We start from the raw sequence: 21,833 nt of genomic DNA on the forward strand, positions 1-21,833 counted from the left end.
AGTCTCTTTCATTTTAAATGTCTCTTTCAGATAAATAGTCAGATTCAAGGGTCAGACTCCATGAGGGCTGTTTCTTTGTACTCGGAGGTTGTTCGCCACCACCTCCTCCTCCCCAAGTTAGGACCCCCAAGAGGAGACAGTTTAGGGGGCCTCCTGAAGGAGGGAGGGGCTTCTGGTCCCCTGGGGTCCAAGGTTCCCTACACCAGTCTGTTTTCTGGGCATAGTTGGGACCAGGCAATAACCACACCCCTACCAACACCTCCAAAAGCAGAGGCTCAGCCTTCCCTGGCGTCAGGCTCGACCTCCTGGAAAGTTCTGGCCTGTCCTACGGCAGGGCTGTGACAATGCCCCTGGCACGTCTTGTCTGTTTCCCACGCTCCTCACTGGGGACACACGGGAACGTCTGCAACTGTCCCCTCCCAGGAGGAACATGGGGAGCCAGCAGAGTGGGGAGGTGGAAACCGTCTCTTGCTCCCTTGCCTCGTGACCTCGTCACGAAGTCGCCTCCAGCCTTCTGCAGATGCTGTCCGTGGGTCTGGAGCAAGTTTTCTCCTGTCGTCCGAGGTGAGAGATAGGGCACGAGTGGTACTGCTCTGGGATTCTCCCAAACGCCACCAATATCCCTGACCCTGACCCTGACCCTTCCCAGGTTTTGACCCAGTGGGAGGGGCCAGAACACCCACCTGGCAGCTGCAGGCCTTTGAGTTCGCAGTCGGAACCCATGCACCCAAAACAGAAATTCACTAACAGAGCTACAGAAATAAGAAATTTGGAGGTCAAAGACATGAATGGGTCTACAATACATTACATGTTTGGCTCAGATGCTATTTTAAAGTATTTTGATGTGGGAAAGACACAAACTTAAAAATTTGGAAGCTAGACAGCATGATAACTGACCCAGAAAACCTGAGAAAGTTACCATCCAAAGCAGCAGTGGAGAAAACTGAAAAGCAACCCAGTTCCCCCTCCAGAATCGTGAAAAGGCGTGGGGATTGGCGGGCTGGAAGGTAAAGGTGGCGTTGCTACTACGAGGCGACTGTAAAAGCTGTGTGGGGGCACCTAACCCCGGGCTGTCACACACTGTCACACACCCCAGGGCGCGTCCCAGCGGAAGTCTGTGCCATAGTGTCCGCAGAGGTTACCCCAGCCCCCCTGACACGGGCGGCCGCAGGCCCAGTGGGGAGCACGTGCACCCCACTGAAAAGGGGTTGCACGCTAAGGAAGAATGAAAGACTCGGGTTGACCACAGCCTTCAGCTGCTCCCCGTCAGTCAGCGGCACAAACAGAGCCCTCGTCTGACCCCAGCGCCTCGTTCGGGAGCAAGGGCATCCCCAGGGCTTCGGTCTGTCGCGGCCAAGGGCGGCTCTGGGTCGTCTGCGCAGGATGCCAAACCTCCGCAAGTCGGGGAGACTGTTAATCCCCTGGCGGCCTGGGCCGAGCCGTGCCCACTGCCCTGCTCTTCACGTCCCCTTCCCAGCTTGTTTTTCCCACTCAGCCTCTCTCTCTCTCTGACTCCCTCCCCTCAGCGTGCAGACATGCTCAGAAACTCTAACCGTGCTAAGAATATCTCTCCCTCGAACACCTGTGCCTGCTCAGGCTCCCTCCTATTTCTCTATGGTGATCCCTTCAGCACACCCAAGGACTTAAGAGTTAGACCAGCTCGACTCTCTCAGTATCCCCACCACGCTGCTATTAATAAGCCTTCTTACAGTGGCATTCAGCGCCTTGAGGGCCAAAGCTGCTGGCTGCCCTTGGTGAGCGGTGGGCGGATTCCCCTGCACAGACATGAGCGGGTGACAGCGACCCCTAGAGGACACTTACAGAAGGCTGGGTGTGGAGGTCAGGTCCTTGAGCAGCCGGTGGCCCACGACCCACCCAAGACTTTCTGTCGCCAGCACATACGGCTCCCCCCTCGCCCCCGCCCCCGCAACCAAAGCGCTAGCCTTAGGACAAATGCCCCAATTTGTTACATCCCAGGAGTGGTTTGGTTATTTTTGCATATACTACAGATCTCAGCTGTGATTAAGGAGAGCCTTGCCATCTCAGGATTCAAGACCTTCTGCAGCTAAAAAACCCAGAAGCATTCTAGTCGGCCGACACGCGGCTAAGAATAGCCTCGCCCAGCTTGTTTGGGTGCAGGGCTCACGCACCGCGTGCAGAGCCTCGGCCCCGCAGCTGTCGGTCAGCAGGTGAAGACGCATTCTCCGCGAGCAGCTACCGTTCGAAGATTCGGACACCGCGTGACTCAGAGATGTTTTTTCACGGGCAGCACAGCCTTCATTAAATTCTGTCCTTTAGCAATGAACTTCACAATCAAGGAAAACTGAGACACTGTCAGGGCAGCGGTGGGACGGCTGACGCATGTGGCCGGCCAAGGCGCAGCCCACGACGGTCCGTCTGCTCCGAGGCCGAGCGGACGGGCAGCAGCCGCTCCGCGCTGAGAACGCCGTGCTGGCCAAGCGTGAGGTCACATCGGGAAACAGGAACTTTCAGCTCTAGCATTCATTGTGTTTACCTCCTTACTCTTGTAAAACTTAGATGAAATGCTGTCCTATCACCTAAAACTGTAATTCATTGCGGGGGCGGGGGGGGGGGGCATTAAAACAAACTGGTCTGGGCAGAACCAGGGTCTCAGAATCAGGAAGCCAGCACTGCCCAGTTTACGGAGGGTTTGGAAAGTTCCCAACCTTCCCACGCGGCGGTTTTCCCCAACGCAACTCTGGGCAATGTAAGCAAGAATATTTCACCAAAAGCTCAAACACTGGGATCCTAATTACGGCAGAAGTGGAGGAAATTTAACATCCCCCAGAGAGAGCGCCTGGATTCTAAACTTTGTCTACTGGTTTGAAGTGGGAGCGGGAGCAGGCACAGGCGGCCCCAGCAAGCGCAGTGCACATTTTGCCAGACTTCTCTGAACACCAGCGACCCGTCCTTTCCATGCGTCAAACACCTGCGTGCTGTCGAAGATGCCGAGTGCCCCACGGCAGGCAAAGAGCCTGGGAGGGTCGCAGAGGCCCCGGGCTGCCCCGCGGTCTCACTCGGGAGAATGCAGTTTTCTCCATCCTGGAATCTGAAGAAACTTTCCCTACATTCCTCCCTTTGTCTAATTCTAATGTATGTTCTTAGCAAGCAAATAATCATCTTCCTCGACTTGAGCAACTTGGCAATGAGGAACTTCAGGGTCAAGGAGGTAGAAGGAGGGCACCCGTAAGAACAACATATCTTACAACGTCTTCAAGTAGACAGCTGGTGTGGGAAACTATGTCCTTCACAATAAATGGGGGGTCAAGAGGATACCCATAAAAAATGGACACTGACACCCGCCTCAGGCTCTATGAAAATCAACTCCGGATGAACAGTGAATCTAGACATGATGGTGAAACAATTCAGCGCTTATAATAAAGCACGGGAGAACCATCTCCTGGCCTCGCAAGGACAGACGTTGGTGTCCAGTCCCAGGGAGGGAAAGGAGAGCGCCCACGGGTGGGGAGCGCGGAAACCAGAGGGCAGAGCAGAGCGGGGTGTGGAGCGAGGCCCTGCGGGGCGCTGGCTGCTGTGTGGTTTCAGAGCCCAGGGAGGACGTGCGGGTCTTCTCCGCAGAGAGGAGGCCCACAGCGGGTGACAGAGCTCAAGGGGGGTGGGGAGTGTGTCTGGGAGGAGGGGAGGCCCAACACGGGGTCCAGAGTCTGAAGGCGGGGGAGGGAGTGTGCAGGGTACTGGAACCTAAAGGGGAGGGCCCGGGGCTCCTCGTGGATCTAGGGTGAGGGCCTGGCATTGCCCACGTAAGTAAATAGATAAAGGACAATGAGAGTCAACTTTCTCACCGTTGGCAGGGGAAACCACACCCACGGGGACGATCAGACGGGAAACAACGCGGTGATGTCAGATGGGAACTGGAGGCATCGCGAACTCATGGCACTCAACGTAGATAAACAGATACAGAAATAATAAGGGTGCGCATGTGTGCCTGTGTGTGTGATGTACACACACACACACACGCAGACACACACACACAGACATTCCCCAGCTCCCCGCTGAGGTGGTCTGAGGGCAGCTACACCCGGAGGGCAACAGGCACGCCTGGCACTCACACCCTGGCTGCTACAAGCCCTCCTCCCCTGAAACAAACACAGGCTCCTTGGAGAAACGGCCAGTGTGCAGGCTGGGGCTGGCAGAGTGCGGGAGGGGCCTGGGGCGGCTGGGCACGCCAAGGAACGGAACACGTGCTCCGGCAGCAAAGGCCAGGTGTCGAAAGCACACAGAAGCCAGCTCAAGGAACCCCACGGCCCCAGTTAGGGGGATGTGGGCGGCCACAGAAATCACGTCCACGACAGAAGATCACCCACTCTGACCCACTGAGTAAGACAGGAAGTGCTGAGCCCACGAGCTGAGCGAAGAGACCCGGCACAACAGCCACACGCGTGCGGGATTCTGGGCTGGATCCTTTTGTGTTAACAAAGGACATCACTGGGAGGACGGGGGAAGCTTCAGTGGGGTCTGAGGGTTAGATGGGATTACTGTATCAGTGCTAATCTCCAAATATTAATGGCGGTGTCCTGCCCATGCCGAAGAGTGTCTTTTTATAAAAGACACCTTAATGTGTATCCAGGAGCAATGAGACACTGTGTAGCAGTTCTGTTTTGTTTTGTCTACATTTTCCCTTCGAAATCTGTAGTGGTTGTTATTACAAAATGAATATTTACTCATTTCAAATGTTTCCTTGAAGAGCACCATTTTCTCAGCGGCACAGACGCGCTGCCACCGACCAGGCCTTAGCGGACCCAGCGCCAGCGCCAGCGCCAACGCCAACGCCAACGCCAACACCAACGCCGACATCCCTCTTCAGCGAGGGGTTTCCCCAGGTACCGGCGAATCAGGGCGCTTGGACAGAGGAGGGCCGGCGCCTCTGGGGCAGCTGTCACGTGCGTATGTTAATACATTGTGATTTTAAGTTCATTACTGGTAATGGGGTCTTCTTTTCACCATGGCAAACAGAAGTCCTTTACTGCTCTGATGGGTGGTTTGAAATTGGAGGGCGGAAACGGTGAAACAAACCATGAAGTTGTGATAAGAAAGAAGGCAAAAAGTTCCCAGGTGTTCGGTTGTCTCCAAACAGTCCCTTCCCGACACAGCGTTGGTCCTACAAGTTGTGGGTCAGCAGGGAGGGCGTGGTGAGTAGGAATGCGCCCCAGTGAGATTGTCCCTGGGTTCTGGAGAGCACGGCAAACGCTGGGACCTTCTCACCATGCAGCTGTGCCCGAAGCGGCTCCGGCGGGGCATCCCAGACGCAGGACCCCCATCCAAGCGCGCACCTTCCTCCTCCCCCTACCCCCACCCAGGCTCGTGCCCGTGTGCGCGCGTGCATCCAGGCCACCCCGTTACCAGGCAACGGGCTGCCCCAGCGCGAAGCAACTGAGCGGAATGTGTGGGGGGAGGCAGTTGGGACGAAAAGAGAGCTTGAGCAGCAGCAATGAGCCCCGGTAAGAGCCGGGACAGGGTGCCGGCCCCTGATGGGGACCCGTGGACGGTGGACGAGTGGCGGAGGGTGCCGCCTCCTCCGGACTGGCCCCTACATCCCCTAAACGGGTCCAGTCTGGAGTGTGATTTTCTTGACTCACCCCGAGAAAAGTGCCGCCTCCAGCCCTGCGCCCTGCGGTAGCTCCCAGCCACCAGTCACCGGGTCCAGCCGCCGCTGCGTGGCCCCAGCGCGCCCTCCCGTGGCCGCTTGGGGCGTCGGCGTCCCGAATCCTCACGCCTCGCCTCCCTTCTCCCAACAAAACCAAAAGCTGTGTCTGGTTCCGTTACAGAAAAGCATCATCAGGACAAGGATGAAGTTGACTGCGTCCTCCTTTCCGCATCCAAGATCCTCAATTCCTCTGAGTGCATAAAGGAAAGCGGTGGCAGTGAAACAGGTAAGAGCTCCAGGACCAAAGCTCCGAGGGCGGTGAGAAACGGTCCGCCCTTTCACTGCAGGCATCGGGTAAATGCCACAATCCACTCGCCCGACTGGGGTCCTTCCAACACATACACACTTCAGGTCACAATTATATGGTACTAATCATAGCAAAAACGGCACATTGCTTGATGTCGGATATCACTCAACGCATTTAAATGTACCAACTCATTTAATCTCACAGCAACGCTATGAAGTAGTTACTACCATTATCCCCATATTACAAGTGAGGAAACTGAGGCACAGAGAGGTTAACGAACTCCCCAAGGTCACACAGGCAGCAAGTGAGAGAGCCTGGTATTCAGCGGGGTAGGTATTCAACAACACCCTGGATGACACTGGGTCTCTCAATACCAAGTAAGAGCTGTTGACTTTTTCAAGACACTACAAAGATAATATACTTTTTCCAAAAGTTAATGCTTTCTATAGTAAACAGTGTGGACTACAGGGTGTTCAGTGGGGAGGGTGTTGGAAATGACCAAAAAGCTCCAGTTTTTCGAGCCGCACGTGAACCATGGATAAAGTGAGTGTACAGACCCAGCCAGGGGAACTGAGAACCTCAGAGTCTCCCCTTGCGGACAGAAGCCGCGGGCTGCACAGCTCTCAGAAGCGCCCGGTGCTCAGTGAGATGTGCCAGGGAAGACTGAGGCATGGGGATTCAGGATGCCAGTGCCCTAAGGACCAGATCAGCAGGGGAGACTTTGTCCCTCCCCAATCTGTTTTTCTATTTATGCTTCACTGTCACCAAGGATCCATGTCCTGAGTACTACAGACTACTGGCCTGGTTTGCATACATAAAGCTGAGTTACAAGAGCTCGTGTAGTATTTCTGAAGTCTCTTTGATTTTTTTTTAAGAAAAGGACTCTTCTTTCTAAGATTTTATTTATTTATTTACTTTTAAAGAGGGAAGGGAGGGAGAAAGAGAGAGAGAGAAACATCAACATGCAGTTGCTGGGGGTCATGGCCTGCAACCCAGGCATGTGCCCTCACTGGGAATCGAACCTGCGATGCCTGGCTCACAGCCTGTGCTCAATCCACTGAGCTACACCAGCCAGGGCTAAGTCTCTTTGATTTTAAAAGGACAAAAAATAAATAAAACCTGCATCATAAAAATAAATAAATAAAAGTGGAAGAACCAGGAATTAGCCTGGTTCATCGAGGAATCAGCCTCGATGTATTGGATGGGGATGTGAGAGAGACTTCCAAACTCCAGGGTGCCCCGTGCGTGGTTCCGAGCACCCTGCGCCCCTCTGGGCGGTCGGTCATTCCTTCAGCCAACACGTATTTGTGAGCAGGCGCTGTCCTAGGTGCTGGAGATCCAACAGTGAACAGAACACACACACACGATCCCCGGGCACTTGAAGCGTGCCTCCTCGTGGGGGTGACAAAGGGTATTATGTGTGAGATGGAAGTAAATCCTACCAGGAAAGGAAGGCAAGGAGGGGGGTAGGGGACCCAGAGGTGGGTGGGGAGTATGCAATTCTATTTCAAGTAGGGCAGGGGCAGACCTCACTGAACAGGGGACTTCTGAGCCGAGAGGCGAAGAGAGGAAGGAGGATTCAAGGCAGATGTCCCGGGTGAGGGCATTCCAGGCAGAAGGAGGCAGCTGCGAAGGCCCTGGGGCAGCGGCCTGCCCGGCTCATCTGGGAACAGCCAAGGGTCCAGAGCAGAGCAGACAGGAGGGGGCAGGAGGAGAGTTCAGAGAGCAAACTCTTGGGGAGGGGCTCGGCGGTTCCACGTGAGGATTTGGGGTTTTATTCGGACCAAAACGGGGTGCCTCTGAGAGCTCTGAGCAGCCATCCCCTTCTCCATCACGAGTGGAAATTGTAAATGTAGGGAATCATCATCGTACTGATAACGCGCTTGCCTCTGAGTGATGGTGAAACGTTGTTTGAGCATGGACTGTGCACCAAGCACCGTGCCCAGGGGCGTACCTGCAGACTGGACACTGCCTAGAACTGCCCCTCACGGCACGTGTGATTCCAGCCCGAGGCTCCCACAGCAAGGCCTGGGGCAGGTGCCACCCCACCGCCCAAGGCTTTGCAGAACAGCTCCTTCTAGGAATGCATCAGAGTTGTCACAGCAAAACTCGGTATCTGAACCCAAGAATGACAAGACTTTGGCTACAGGGCGTCTTCAGCGCGTATAAAACCCATCCGTTAGCTACATGTACGCACTTGATGGCTTCTGTGTACCCCGAATACGCCATAACCTCCTGTCAGCTTCCGAATGAATCCCCCCATACCTTCACTTACCTGACTCAGAAGTCACTCCCGTGGCGATTATTTTGTTTTTCACTTCTGACACTTCAGTGTGAAACAGAGAAGTGAAGACTCATGTGACATGAATAGTATTTCTTGCCTTCCCAAGAGTATAAGCTTCTCCAGGGCTGGGACCTAATCTTCTCCTGAGTCTGTAGCGCCCCCAGCACTGTCCACGGACCAGGGTCATAGCGAATGGCCGCAGTGGCTGTGTTCTCTCCCCCATGATTCTCTGACCATCTCTCTTCCTGTTCGGGAGTCCCATGACTCTGCATGGTTTCTTAAGTAAGTATTGCTAAATCTTAAAATCGTCGTTCCTTTCAGCATCAGCAGCAGTCATAGGAAACTCTTAAGAAAAACAAAATATGATTTTAGTAGCTTTTAAAAGTAGAAAAGTCCGCCTCTCTGCCCACTCCGTGTCTTCCCTGAATCATCTGAACATTGCCGGGAGAAGCACGCCCTTCTGAGTCACGCCATGGATCTCAGTGCTAGCTGGAAAACTTACTTTATTTCCCAGAAAATGCTTCTCCAAACCCTCTCCAAGATACTATTTCACTCTTCTCGTGTCGACACCTCTTGCCTCTGCCTCTCAACATGTGACCTGATCTCCTACCACAGGAAAAAAAAATAGAAGCCGCCGACCCAAACCCCCTCACCCTCTCTCTGCCTTCACACCTGCTGTTCCAGCTCTCCCGCCGACCCGGGCGCCCACCTCCAAGGTCACTGCGACCTCCAAGGTCACTGCATCCAGATCCCATCTCTCTTGGCACTCTCAAGTCCTCGGCTTCTGCGATTCGCCTCCCTCCTTCTCCAGAATGCTTCTCCTCCTCCTCCGTTCCACCATAGGATTCCAGCAGCAAGCAGGCATGCTGGAGTCTCCCACGGTTGGAAGGCCCTTCTCCATCTTACACCTCGCCCAGCACGTCCCCTGTCCCATTAGGCACCGTATCACCTTCCACAGTAAAACTGACAGAGTTGCCTGTGCCGATGCCGAACCAACCATCACGGTGCAGTCTCCTCTCAAGACACCTCATCTGGGCTCTGTCCCTGTCGCCACACAGGAACTGCCCTGGCCCGGGCCAGCAGGGATGTCTCTGCTGCCCAATACGGTGTTCAAGCCACTCGCCAGAACCAGGGACCGGAACAGCCCATGGCCTGTTGGCATCGCCACTCGGGTATCTCACAGAAAAACTAACCTCAGTGTCTCTAAAAGTGTCTTCCCTAACCCACGTCCTTACTCCGTTCTCTCTCGTCGGCAAATGACGTCATCATCCATCCACCTGCTCTCACCAGAACCCGGAGGGTCCTCCTTCATTCCAGTCCCCTGGCCACGTCTAACCCTCCAGCAATGCCGCTGCTTGCATCCCCAAAGCACAGTATGAATCCGCCTGTTTTCCCCTCCTCCCCCAGCCCGTTCTAGCCCCAGCCACCCTGTCTCTCACTTGGATCTTCGCAGTGGCCCTACAGCAGCCACCTCACCACCCGTTACCACCACGCCCAGAGCGTCAGATCAAATCATCCTCGTGGCTGAGACACCCGATGCTTCCCCTCCCCTGAAAATCAAAGCCAGACCCCTCCAGCTGGCCCTTGAGGCCCCACGTGACCTGGGCCAGCTCTCCCTGACCTCTGACCTCACCGAGCTCCCATCTGCTGGGTAAGTGGCGCCGGTGGGCTCTCCTTCTGCTCTGCAAACAGAAGCCTGTTCTGCTTCAGGACCTGGCCGCTCCCTCTGCTCCCAGTCTTTGCCCACAGCTGTTCGCACAGCTGGTCCCTCCTTAGGACGCAGGAGTCGGATGAGCAGACAGGCCTTGCCTAACCAGCCTCACTCACGGTCCCATTAGCTCGTTTTCCCTGTGTCACTTACCGCTGTTGGCAAGTATCGGGTTATCAGGTTCGCTTCTTTGTCTGCGTTTTCCCCGTCTGCTCCGCCAGAACGGGGGCACCGTGAGCGCAGGGGCCGTGCTCTCGCGTGCCCTGCCTGCCTGCAGACCCACAGCAGGGCCCCCGGCAGAGCGGGCACCCGAGTGTGAGGGAGTGGCCCACTGAAACGGGAAAGCCGACTTAAGGCTAAACCGTCAACTCCTAAAAACGTCCCTGCGCTTTCACGATGAGACTTTTAGAACCACACAAAACCACTCAAACGTGAAACATGACTTCAGGCTAAGTCATGAACTCATAAACATTTTTCTACGCTTTCACGTAGAGATTCTAGAGCCACGCAAGATCCCGGGCCTCCCTCCCCTAGAACCGAAATGAAATGAACAACCACCAAACAAATTTTTTTTAAAAAGCTGGAAAACTCATAAAAACATCACCAGCAGCAACTGAGAAGGAAGGGGCACCTGCCCGGGACGTACCATTAGAAAGTGGAAGCCGGAGATCAGAACAGAAGATCGTGGCTGAGCAAACTACAGCCTGGCCCCTCCCTCCGCCTTGACCTTCAGGAGCAACCAAGCAAGTGAAATACTCACGAGTGCCCCCCTCCCCCCCCGCCGCACCCCTGCCGACGTGCATACAGAAGGAGGGGGAAGTGCCGTGTTTCTGCGCACCGGCGTTTGGGTGGTGGAGAGGAGCTGCTGCTGGAGCGGATGGGAACAGCTAGAGGCTCATCCACGGGCGCTCAGTTGGCTGGGAGGGGAGGAAACGCTCTGGAGAGGCCCCCACCAGCCCGTGGAGGGGCCGCTGTGGGGTGCGGGGAAAGGCGCACCCTCCTCCCGCTGGTGGTAAACCCTCGCAGGTGCGGTTAGCCCGTCAGAGCGGAGCACGGGGTGAACCCAGCCCTCGCCCGCCCTCCTGGCCGGGCGCCAGGTGCCGTGAACAACCTGTACAACCGCGCGGGGCAACCCCGGCCGCGGACTCCGCGAACTGTACGGATCCCCATCAACAGAGCGCGTCCCCATGGAAACAGGATACACCGCCCACTAGATTTCTAACCAAAGTCTGGGGGAACCACCCCAGGACCACAGAGGTCACGTCCTCCCACGAAGACGTCACAGCCTCCAGAGCATCTCCCCTCCCCCCAGGTGCCCCCACCCACCAGTGAGGCCACAGAAAAACCCAAAGGAAAGCACAGTGGCTCCTGAGACCAGAGGGACTCGGGGAGGACGACAAGATGACAGACACGCTGAGCTCAGGCGCTCGGGCGGCCACGAGCCCTGTGACGGCAGCAGCCCGGTAACTGTGCAAACAGCCCCTGGAGGTCGAGAAAGGGGGGGCAGGGGGAGGGTCTGGGGTACAAGCCACAGGAAACCTAAGCCAGGATGAAAACTCCCTCTTCTGCCTTCACAGTCTGTCCTCTCCTGTATTCGCTGACTGCGTCTCTGCATTTCTTTTGGCCCCGTATTTCTTACTTTGGTTTTCCGCAAAAGAAACCCTGCTTTGAGCCTTGAACTTACTTGCAAGTCCTCCTGAGGAGCCAGGAGGTCCGTGAGGAGACGCGGAGACGGGAGGCTGAGGCTGCAGGTGCAGGGAGGAGCCGGGATTCTGGACAGCAGATCGGTTCGGAGCAGAGTGGGGCTGCAACTGTTTACGGTGACAATGGCCCATCGCGGTGTTAACATAGCTTTGTGGGAGTTACGGTGACAGAAGAAAATTGGACATCACAAAACCTCGCAGCGTGAAAACAGTGTAAAACTAGCAAGTATCCTGAAGAGCGAGCGGGGAAAGGCGCTGTGGAGGCAGTGGGGTGCTGACCTCTCCTAACTCGCTCCCTTGCTCGGCAGCGAGCAGAACCACACTGGCTGCGACAGAAATGTCTGTTACTAAAAAACGTTAAAATTCCAGCCTCGTAATCCTGTTCATGATATATTTCCATTAGTTTAGAGTGACCTCACAGGAAGTAATCTCTCATGTAGAGGAAACAAATCTGAATACAGCATGAATTTGCAGCATTTATTCTATTGAGTACATCGAATTTGTTTAAAAGCAGCGTGAGTGATATGACCCCACTGTTCCAAAATCATTCTGTTTTCCCCACATTTGCGCACGGGGAGGGCGCGGACTGGAAACGAACAACAGTTCGTTCTGGGCCGTGGGATGACCCGCTCGTTCTGATTTGCATTTTGAGCTGTGGGAGTTCATCAGCAGAGGTCGTTTACAGTCTGCCCAGCTTTGAGCTCACGGGGGTTCCCCTCGCTCCCTCTGGCATAGACGCTTCAGACGCCCGTTTTTCCCCGGGGAGGGGCGAAGCTGAGCAACACCCAAGTGCCCGGGCTGTCCCTCCCTGCCCTCCGACGGAGGTGGGGTCCTCCAACGGGCTCCACGGCCCCAGGCCCTGAACTGGAGTTGGCCTCTGGGTGGTGCGGGCCGGGCCAGAGGGCAGGGAGGGGAGGTGGGTGGGGAGGTGGGCGGGGCGTGTCATTCTTTGCCTCCGTTGTCGTCTGTAAGATCTGGCAGACCGCCATCCCGAAGAAGACGAAGAAGACGACGCGCCGACCGACTTCAAAACCTCCGCTCAGGGCGGAAGTAGTCAGCCCAGGGACACATTCTACCCTAACCTCCATTTCCTTCAGGACGCTGCATGCTATTTTTTTTTAAATTCTTGAATAAAAGTTCACAAAGCAAGCAGCCACACGTTTGAACAGGGAGGGCTGTGAGTCCACCAATTGCTGTCGCCTCTCCCCATGGAGGTCTGCAGTCGACTGCCTAGGGGGGACCACGTGCATGGGTGGGTGTGTGTACCACTTTAAGAGCACGAGAGAAATGGTGCTCCGTCGATCCAACTTGTTTTCAGGGTAAGGAGAAAAAACACGACCTGGTCGTTTCATAGACACGACGACCTATACAGTAGTTTGCCCAGGGTCTCCACGGCACAAGGATTAGCGGTAGTTTTACAAAAAAAAAAAAAGTCTGTATCCCAGAAACAAACAGAGATATTTGAATTGTTGAGAGTTTCAGGTTTGGTGTTACAAGTTCACAGTTCTAAAGATAAAACCACTATGACAACCTCAACTAGATATTTTGAGTGAAAATAATTGTTTCTTAAACGTATCATGTGAGTAGCATCAGGTTCTTCCTAAAGGGAACCTCGGATTCTCATCAGCTCTTCTCCCCGCCGTCCCCAAAAGTTAGGAGACCACTTTCCATGGCAGTTGTTTAAAAACCAAACTTCGGAATTAAATCACCTGGTTGTCGAAATGTTCTCTTTAGAATTTGGCTGCGTATCAGAATCAGAAAATCAACTTCAACCACAATCAGCATTAAAAGTGAGTATATTTCATTTTATTTTCTCCAAATATTTGTGTCAAGGCTGATGTTTTTCAGAGTAAATACTTCCTAAATGCATTTGGGTTATCCACCAAAATAAAAAAAAAAAAACCTTCATGAAAATGCCTTGGAGAGTTAGCAAGAACGACCAAGAATGGGAGTCACCTGACCCTCACGTGGTCCTTTCTGGCAAATGGCAACTCTGGGATATAAAAAAGTATGTAACAGTTCAAGTACGTGTTCACTTACGCAAAAGCACTGTCTCACGCCCCGTTTCATCTCGTTAAAGGCCCTTCAGCATCAACTGGAATCGTTTCAGGCTCTCCGGATACAGACTCTGCAGAACGTCAGCATGGTATGTTTCAGCTAACCCGCACGCAGGAGATACCCAAACCTAAGACACCACCCACATTTCTCACCGACCCACTGATTACTGGACAGGGGTCGCAACATTTTCTAGGCTCAAAATCTGGAGAAAGCAATATTCTGTTACATTTGGATTTAAGACAAAAAGAAGCAGCACTCGCGGATTTTTAAAAACATGTTTAAAAGTGCTACCAATAGGGACTACCAGTAGGGACTGCCAGTAGGGACTCTGGTTAAAAGTGACCTAAAATCTAACCCAAACCAAGGGAAAACGTGCATTAGCTCAGGTAACTGAAAATCCTAGGGATTTTCACATGGGGATGGCTGCATCCATGTGATTGGGACTCATGTCATCAAGGAAACAGCCACACCCTGACTTGCTTTGCCTACATCCCTCCAGATTCTGGGCAGACAGAAGGGCCGTGCTTGTCTCTCTCACCAGTTTACACTGAGTTTCTTGGCCTGCTTCTGGTTGCCCAGACCGGGTCCTACAGGATGCCTGGATCAGTCCCTGTGCGAAGGGGGCCACCGCTGGGCCCGGCTGGCACGGAGCCACCCACCACGCTGGAGATGGGAGTGGGATCAGCACCACCCCAGGCACAGGGACTTTCTCCAGAAGAAATACTGGGTGTTGTTAAGAGAAGGTTAGGGCATGAACACTGGGGGTGCAGAACCCAGCACGTATTCACTGAAGACCCCATGTAAGCTTCCCCCCAATATTCTTGCATTTAAAGCAATTGCAGGGGAATGGGGAAAGAAGATACATTCCTGAGGGTGACAGAGTGGGTTCCATTCTGATATCACAGATCAAAGGTCTCTGATTGGTTCAACAATGTAAAAATCAAGCATATAGAATTATCTGAATTGCTGGAGATTTTATTGTTTTCCTAAGTTGAGTCTTTCTAATTTTATAATCACATCATGAAGGTACAATTTGATATCTTTAATTATAGAGATTATAATAAATTAAATTTATTTTATATGATATGGGATGGGAAAGAATTTTTATGTGCAGGAAATTAAAAGGTATCTTTTAATATAATATCTATTACTCCTGTACCTTCATACATGTTTATAAACTTGAAATTAAATCCTAACATTCTCAATTTATCTTTTAAAGGTACAGTCTGAAATCAGTGAAATATTGAACAAAAGTATTATTGAAGTAGAAAACCCACAGTTTAGCTCTGAAAGAAATCTAATATTCAACACACACATTGAAAAGGTACGTTATTCTATACAAAATCATTCTATATTTAGGAATTTCAAAAATGTTACTGCCACCAGTTTACCTTCAACTTTACATTTTCCCTTGCCTCCAGAGATGAAAATAGGGAAATTCCTGTCCTTGAAAACCCTAAAAGACGTGCATTTACCCCCACACTTCTGCGGCACCCCATTGCCCTCAGGAAAATGTAGAAGGAGTATTTAACTCAGTCCAGACACCAACAGATCCCCATATAACTGAAACACGAGGCCGTTTAATAGCCCATCTGTCCACTTTTGATTGAGTTTTTCTACTTTAGGACCAACCCAGACCCAGAGTGATTCCTTGGGGCAGGCCCAAACCACCGTCCCCGTGTCTGTATGATTAGAACCCACATTCTCCAGGACAGTCACAACCCTCGAATCATCTGAAACTCGGACCGCAAGCCAAGGCGCACGGATAGCCCAGTGGCGGAAATATTCATTCTCCTTAAATTTCCATTTGTCCTATGGCTCCTATCTTTCCAGTCTATCAAGGATGGTCTCCTGAGAGATGCCAAACGTCTATTTCTGAAATTGAGGGGTTGATCCATGGATCTCACCTGCTAAGGAAATAAGTACAACTTCTAAGCATATTGCTAAGACCAGAGTTGTAGATCTCAACTGTTGTTCGATTGCCCGGAGAAAATCGATCACACCTGTTAGGCTTCTTTGCTGTAGAAATGATTAAATGTTCGTTCACTTGTTTGTTTGTTTGTTTGCTTGCAAATATAAATTCTCCACAAAACATTATCTGTGTTTGGTCATGTGGCAAATGACAATACATTTATCGTGTGCTTTTTATTGTTACTAGCCTACAGAGAATCAAGAAGAAATCCTTTCCATGGAGAAAATTCATCATTTTGAGGATTCGAGGACTCTTCATTCAGTGGAAGAAAAATTCAGCAGCAATAGTGCGAACGGTCTCTCTCAGGGTCTACATCTCCCGCCCCAGATACATTCCAAGGACATACTAACTCTGAGAACTTCAACAGATAATTCAGCTTCAAACGTAACTATGAGCTCTTCAGAAAATTCTGATGTGTTCAAGAATTATAATAACCTTTATAGTTTTCTACCTAATGCGCCTCAAAATGTCGTGTCTCAAGCTGATACAGTAATTCTGGATAAGTCCAAAATTACTGTGCCTTTCCTCAAGCATGGATTTTGTGAAAATTTAGACGATATTTGCCATTCCATCAAGCAAATGAAGGAAGAGCTTCAGCAGTCACAGGACAAGGAACTGGCACTTACAAATGAAATTCAAACTTTAAAAATGGATACAAATTTTCAAGGTAATACGACATGTGACCTGTCCCCCATTCACAAGGAAAATAGTAACTTTATTAAGGAAGAAAATACAAAAAGTAACTTAAATGAAGATATGAAATCAAAGAGAATTTTAGAATTAGAGGCATTAGTAAACAAATTACTCCCGCTCAGGGGAACAGTGTCAAAACTGCATTTGACTTTTTGTAGGAAATGTAAAAAATTATCTAAGAGTGAAATACACAGGGGAAAAAGGAGTGAGAAAAACAATAAAGAAATTCCTATCGCTAGCAAGAATACTATGGATTTAAAATTCCACTCCAGACTTCCAAAACACACACTGTCGTTCTTTGACCCAACGAAGTATGAAATGAAAGACAAAGAGAGCCAACCATTTGCAGCAAAACGAGGCTCATTATTTGAAAATGAGAAAACATCCAAAGTCCACTCTGTGACAGAGCAGTGTGTTGCAAAAATTCAGTACTTACAGAATTACCTAAAAGAATCTATGCAGATACAGAAAAAAGTAACAGAACTAGACAATGAAAATCTAACCCTGAAGACCAAAATGAAATCTCTTGTCTTCACCACACAGTCTCTGATACAGAAAATTGAAATATACGAAAAGCAACTGAAGAATTTCTTTCACGAAAAGAACACCCTTCAATCCAAATTAATTAAAACAGAGGAAGATGGCAAAGAATGTCTTAAAGAACTGAAAAAAATAATCAGTAAATACAATGTTCTCGAAGAACAAAATAAAACTCTAGAGGAAAAAAATGGCCAACTTTCTCTGGAGAAGCAGCAAATGATTGAAACATTAGATCAGCTGAAAAGTAAAGAACAGAAAACTCAAAATGATATGGCCGTTGTCCGTAATGAAAATAAGCGGATGAGCCTAGAAATGGAAGCAATGAAAACAAATATTCTAGTGATACAAGATGAAAAGGACGTGCTAGAGAAGAAAACATATGAGCTCGTCAAGGAAAAAAGCTCCCTTGAAAATGAACTCAAAGAAAACCAGCTCGAGATAATGCAGCTAAAGGAGAAAGAAAGACTGGCGAAAACCGAACAAGAGACGCTTCTCCAAATAATAGAAACGGTTAAAAACGATAAACTTGATCTTGAAACAACATTACAAGAATCTACCGCTGCGAGACAAATGATGGAAAGAGAAATCGAGAACATTCAAACGTACCGATCTACGGCAGAAGAGAATTTTCTGAATGAAATAAAAAACGCCAAGTCCGAAGCAAGTATCTATAAGAACAGTCTATCAGACATGAGCAATGAATGTGAAATGTTGTCAAAAATGGTCATGGAAATTAAAGCAGATAATCAGATTCTAAAGGAAGAACTGAAAAAACACAGCCAGGAAAACGCGAACTTTGAAAACAGCATCAGTAGGCTCACGGAAGACAAAATCCTCTTGGAGAACTACGTGAGAAGCATAGAGAACGAACGAGATACCTTGGAATTTGAGATGCGCAATCTTCGAAGAGAATACTTGAACCTCAGTGAGAAAATCTGTGGCCAGCGTGGGGACCTGTCGGAAATGGGTCGCATTTCAAGAAGAGAGAAATTCCATTTCGACAGCTACGACACTTACGAAGACACCTCTAGGCCCAGGTACAGGCCTTCAGCTGCTGATGGGAAAGGTATGTACACTCTGGGTGGGTTGATAGCAAGTTTGTGAGCTCTCTTTAGCCTGCTGGGCACTAGTCAGAGAACAGTAATAAGATGGGAACTTTTAAGATGGATACAATACATTTTGCAAGATTTGCATCCAGTTTATTTTGTAGTAGATTTAGAGGTTTTGCTCTTTTAATAGAATTCATGTTATTTTCTTGATAATTACTTCTGTACATTGAATATGCACAAAGCAACTTGGGGAGCGAGCGGGGGGGGGTTAATTACTATTTTTCTGAAGTATGCTCGACACTCCCACCTTACAACAAATTCTTTCTCTTTCCCCAGGCATCCCAAGTAAACTGTATCAATTGCTTCCATCCAAGATGTGTAAATAAATTTCTAAAATCAATGTTTCAAACTCCTTTGTCCAAGGACTTTTTTTCCTACAAAATAATTTGAAGTTTGCCTTTACATATGATTACAATTACTCTGTAACAGAATAGATTAGTTTTTTAATTTAGAGATTAGGTATGTATACTTAATTCCAATTTCTAACTAAAAAACTTATTTTATATGTGTATATATATATGGTCTTGACTATATATAGTCAAGAACTGTAATTAAAAAACTAATGTATATAATCAAGAACTGTCAGCAGTGTGAGATCTCACCACACTCGTAAGCTACTGCGTACGTTAGCCAGTTGTATGAGTTCCAATGGAAGGCAGGAGATATCAGGGTCAGAGGCAAAGGATGGTCTGTTATGGCCACAGCAGTGGCCAGAATATTAGCTTTTTTTTTTTTTGCATTGGCTCTCCCAGCCCCCATTCCTGTAGACAACATGCAAAGGGCCACAGTCAGTGATGCCACAGGAGAGAGCTCTGAGGCTGGGGAGCCCCAGTCTGTCCAACCGTGAGTGAGCACGCCTGCTGTGGCTCCAGGTGGCAGCATTCCCTTGGGCACAGAGGACGTCAGCACGTCCGCCCTTGCTCCGGAGGAGACGCTAGCTCTGGCTTCCAAGGCTGCGTACTGTACAAACTTGTTGAGCTGTATACCAAAGGCTTTCTCTGCATTTACTGAGATGTGCTTTCCCCTTTCGTCTGTTACTTTGGTCATCACAATGATTAATTTTGAAACATTGTACCAGCCTTGCATTGCTGGAATAAATTCCAAAAGGTCGTGTAGTACCCTCTCAATATACACTCCTGGGTTCAATTTGATAATGTTTGGTTAAGGGTTTCTTCTATGTTCAGAAAGATATTGGTCTCAATATTATTTTCTCTCAATGTCTTCGTTTGGTTTTGGCACCGGGAAAATCTGGCCTCATAAATTGTGTGGGGAAGTGTTTCCTCACCCTCTGTTTTCTGGAAGGATGCACAAAAGGATTGGCATTATCATGAGCTCTTCCTTAAATACATAATAGAATTCACCAATGGCCTAGAGTCTTCCAGATGGGAAGGTTTTGCACTGCAACATCCATTTCATGAGTAGATGTGGTCACCAGATTTTCTATCCATTCTTGAGTCCGTTGTGATCATCTGCACGTTCTGAGAAATGTGTACACTTTGTGTAAGTTCTCGAGTGCATTGGCAGGAAGTTGTCCATGATGCTCCTTGCTATCTTCGTAATATCCAGAGGACCTGTGATGACGCCCCATCATTGATTTTGGCCATCGGTCCATTGGGGTTTCTCCTTTTTATCAGTCTTGGTAGGGTTGAATCACTGGTATTGCTTTGTTCAAAAATCAGCCCCTACAGCAGCAAGGAGAGACCCCTAACACAGATGATATGCTGCTGCTGAACTTCCCCTCCGGTCCTGGTGAGAGCTTCCTGTTGGTCCAGGTCTCTCTCGAAGTTCAGCCTTCCCTCCCTGAGCAGGCCAGCACCCCCAGCCTTTGTTTCCATGTGGGGCCTTACAGAGGTGTGGCTAGATGACTCCCAGCAGACACTAGTGGCCGCTGAGCTAGCTTATTTCTTCCAGCGTCCGCTCACAGCGGATGCAGGAAACCACTCGAGTCATCCAGGCACCGTCAGGGGACAGGAGACACCTAGATGCCAGAGCTGTCACAAGATGGGAGGCCAGTGTCCACTAACCCTCCACTCCTCACGTCCGAGTTCAGGGGGAAAAGTCGTTCCACAGGAAACCACCCAATGTTGTGCTGTATTTTCAAACTTAAAGAAAGAGTCGATGATGATTTAAAAAATGAACGGTCACCATAAATACGGCACCCCTCAAATCAAAGTGTACGTGTGTGTGTGTCCCTCTATCATTTGGAAGCGATCGCTCCTTTTCCACATGCTCCCCTGTCCCCGTTGCTGGTTTCTGCGTTCCCTTTCCCGTAAACCGACGGGACACGTGGATGCAAACTGTGGGTAAGCCCCAACCGTCACAGCACTGCTTGCACCCTTCGGTCCAGCATTAGAGCACACTACCCCCTACGAACGTCACCTGGGGGGCGCATCGCTGGGAGAGGCGCATTCATAAAAACTACGGCTCACAAAAGGCAGTGGGAAAAACAAGCACTGAGATCTTGATGAAATCTGAAATTCTAAGCCTCTCATCTCAAAGGAATGTGTATGCAAAGCCGTTTGGTAACATCGACGTGTGACTATCTGAATTTTATGCTGTTACGTGCACCTGGTCAAGCCACTCCTGAAGACACATGAGTTCGCCTTTGAGTCACATTAGATCCTTGATAAAGCCTTTAAGATGTTCACTCCACATGATCCTTTGCATGGGAAATAAGAATTTTAAACACTTTCAGAAGAAAGTAAATAGTTATGAGGCATGGAATAAAATATATGTATTTGACAATAGTAAAAATTCACTGTGCCGCCTGCAATCTCTTTAAAAGCCAGATGTGTATCTGGGCTGGCACAGGTCCCCGCCCCGTCGGGGAAAACGGGGCCGGAGGAGGAGAGCTGCAGCATGGGTGCAGTCTGACTCCCAGCTCGGAGACGCCCAGGGTGGTGGAGCGGCAAGTCCTAGGGCAGCACCATGAGTCAACAATACCTTCCCCATGACACTATATTAATAGACACTGTAAATGTCTTTTCAATACAAACACCACCACCACCCTCGAATGAATGAGGACTATTGATACAGACCTCCTCATGAATTATAGCAATGCATTTAAATTGTATCTTTCAACAGCAGATAGTTTTTTTTAAGATTTTATTTATTTTTAGAGAGGGAAGGGAGGAAGAGAGAGAAACATCAATGTACGGTTGCTGGGGGCCGTGGCCTGCAACACAGGCATGTGCCCTGACTGGGAATCGAACCTGCAATGCTTTGGTTCGTAGGCTGAGCTCAATCCACTGAGCTATGCCAGCCAGGGCACAGCAGATAGTTTTATAAGTGGGAGGGCGAGTGAAGCAAAGAGAACCTGGGAACCAGAAGGGGAGGCCTAGGGGATGGTCTGTGAGAGGCAGCTTTGGACAGCCACAGAGGGCCAGGGGGACAGCAAAGACAAGTTCACCCGCCTGGTAACTCTGTGAGTTTCTGTAAGATAATGAGGTAAAAGTGCATCCCCCATTCTCCCTTCCCCCCACTTGTCCTGGGGCTGCACTGCCGGACTTGGCGCTTTACAGAGGCCGTCAGTGAAGGCATGGGACCTCAGAAAGTGAGACACTTGACTGACCACAGAGGCTATGACCCTGGGGGGGGGGGCGGGGGCGGGGGCGAGCCATCCAATATTCAACTCCGAGAAGAAACAGCAAGTTAAGGGTTGACTCTGTACGCTCCGCCCCTCCAGCCCTCGTATCCACCTCTGCTCTACAGCCCTGCAGCTTTTTAACATTGGGAGTCCATGCTCTCAATCAAGATACGGCAAGGCGAGATTTTATAGAACTTCTAAACATCATATTCTCAGAAACACAGCTCTTAACACAGATCAGCAATCA

The 21,833-nt window shown here is 50.2% G+C and overlaps 1 protein-coding gene across 1 annotated transcript; it reads left to right on the top strand.

Moving 5' to 3' along the window:
- The first annotated feature begins 5,470 nt into the window (after window positions 1–5,470).
- CCDC110 (coiled-coil domain containing 110) lies at window positions 5,471–17,995 on the top strand. The gene is made up of 6 exons (XM_045821252.1): window positions 5,471–5,480; window positions 5,808–5,912; window positions 13,363–13,418; window positions 13,709–13,774; window positions 14,906–15,010; window positions 15,845–17,995. Exons 1-6 carry the CDS (start codon window positions 5,471–5,473, stop codon window positions 17,993–17,995), a joined length of 2,493 nt encoding a protein of 830 aa, XP_045677208.1.
- The last annotated feature ends 3,838 nt before the right edge of the window (window positions 17,996–21,833 follow it).

The sequence above is a fragment of the Phyllostomus hastatus genome, unplaced genomic scaffold (assembly GCF_019186645.2).
Source record: "Phyllostomus hastatus isolate PE091 unplaced genomic scaffold, TTU_PhHast_1.1 phas_scaffold_46, whole genome shotgun sequence".
Lineage (NCBI taxonomy): Eukaryota > Metazoa > Chordata > Mammalia > Chiroptera > Phyllostomidae > Phyllostomus > Phyllostomus hastatus.

Bases quoted from the DNA above. Each gene is read 5' to 3' on its own strand.
- CCDC110 (XM_045821252.1), top strand. The intron at 13,775-14,905 runs GTATGTTTCAGC...TATCTTTTAAAG, and splicing joins CTCTGCAGAACGTCAGCATG to GTACAGTCTGAAATCAGTGA. The intron at 15,011-15,844 runs GTACGTTATTCT...TATTGTTACTAG, and splicing joins TCAACACACACATTGAAAAG to CCTACAGAGAATCAAGAAGA.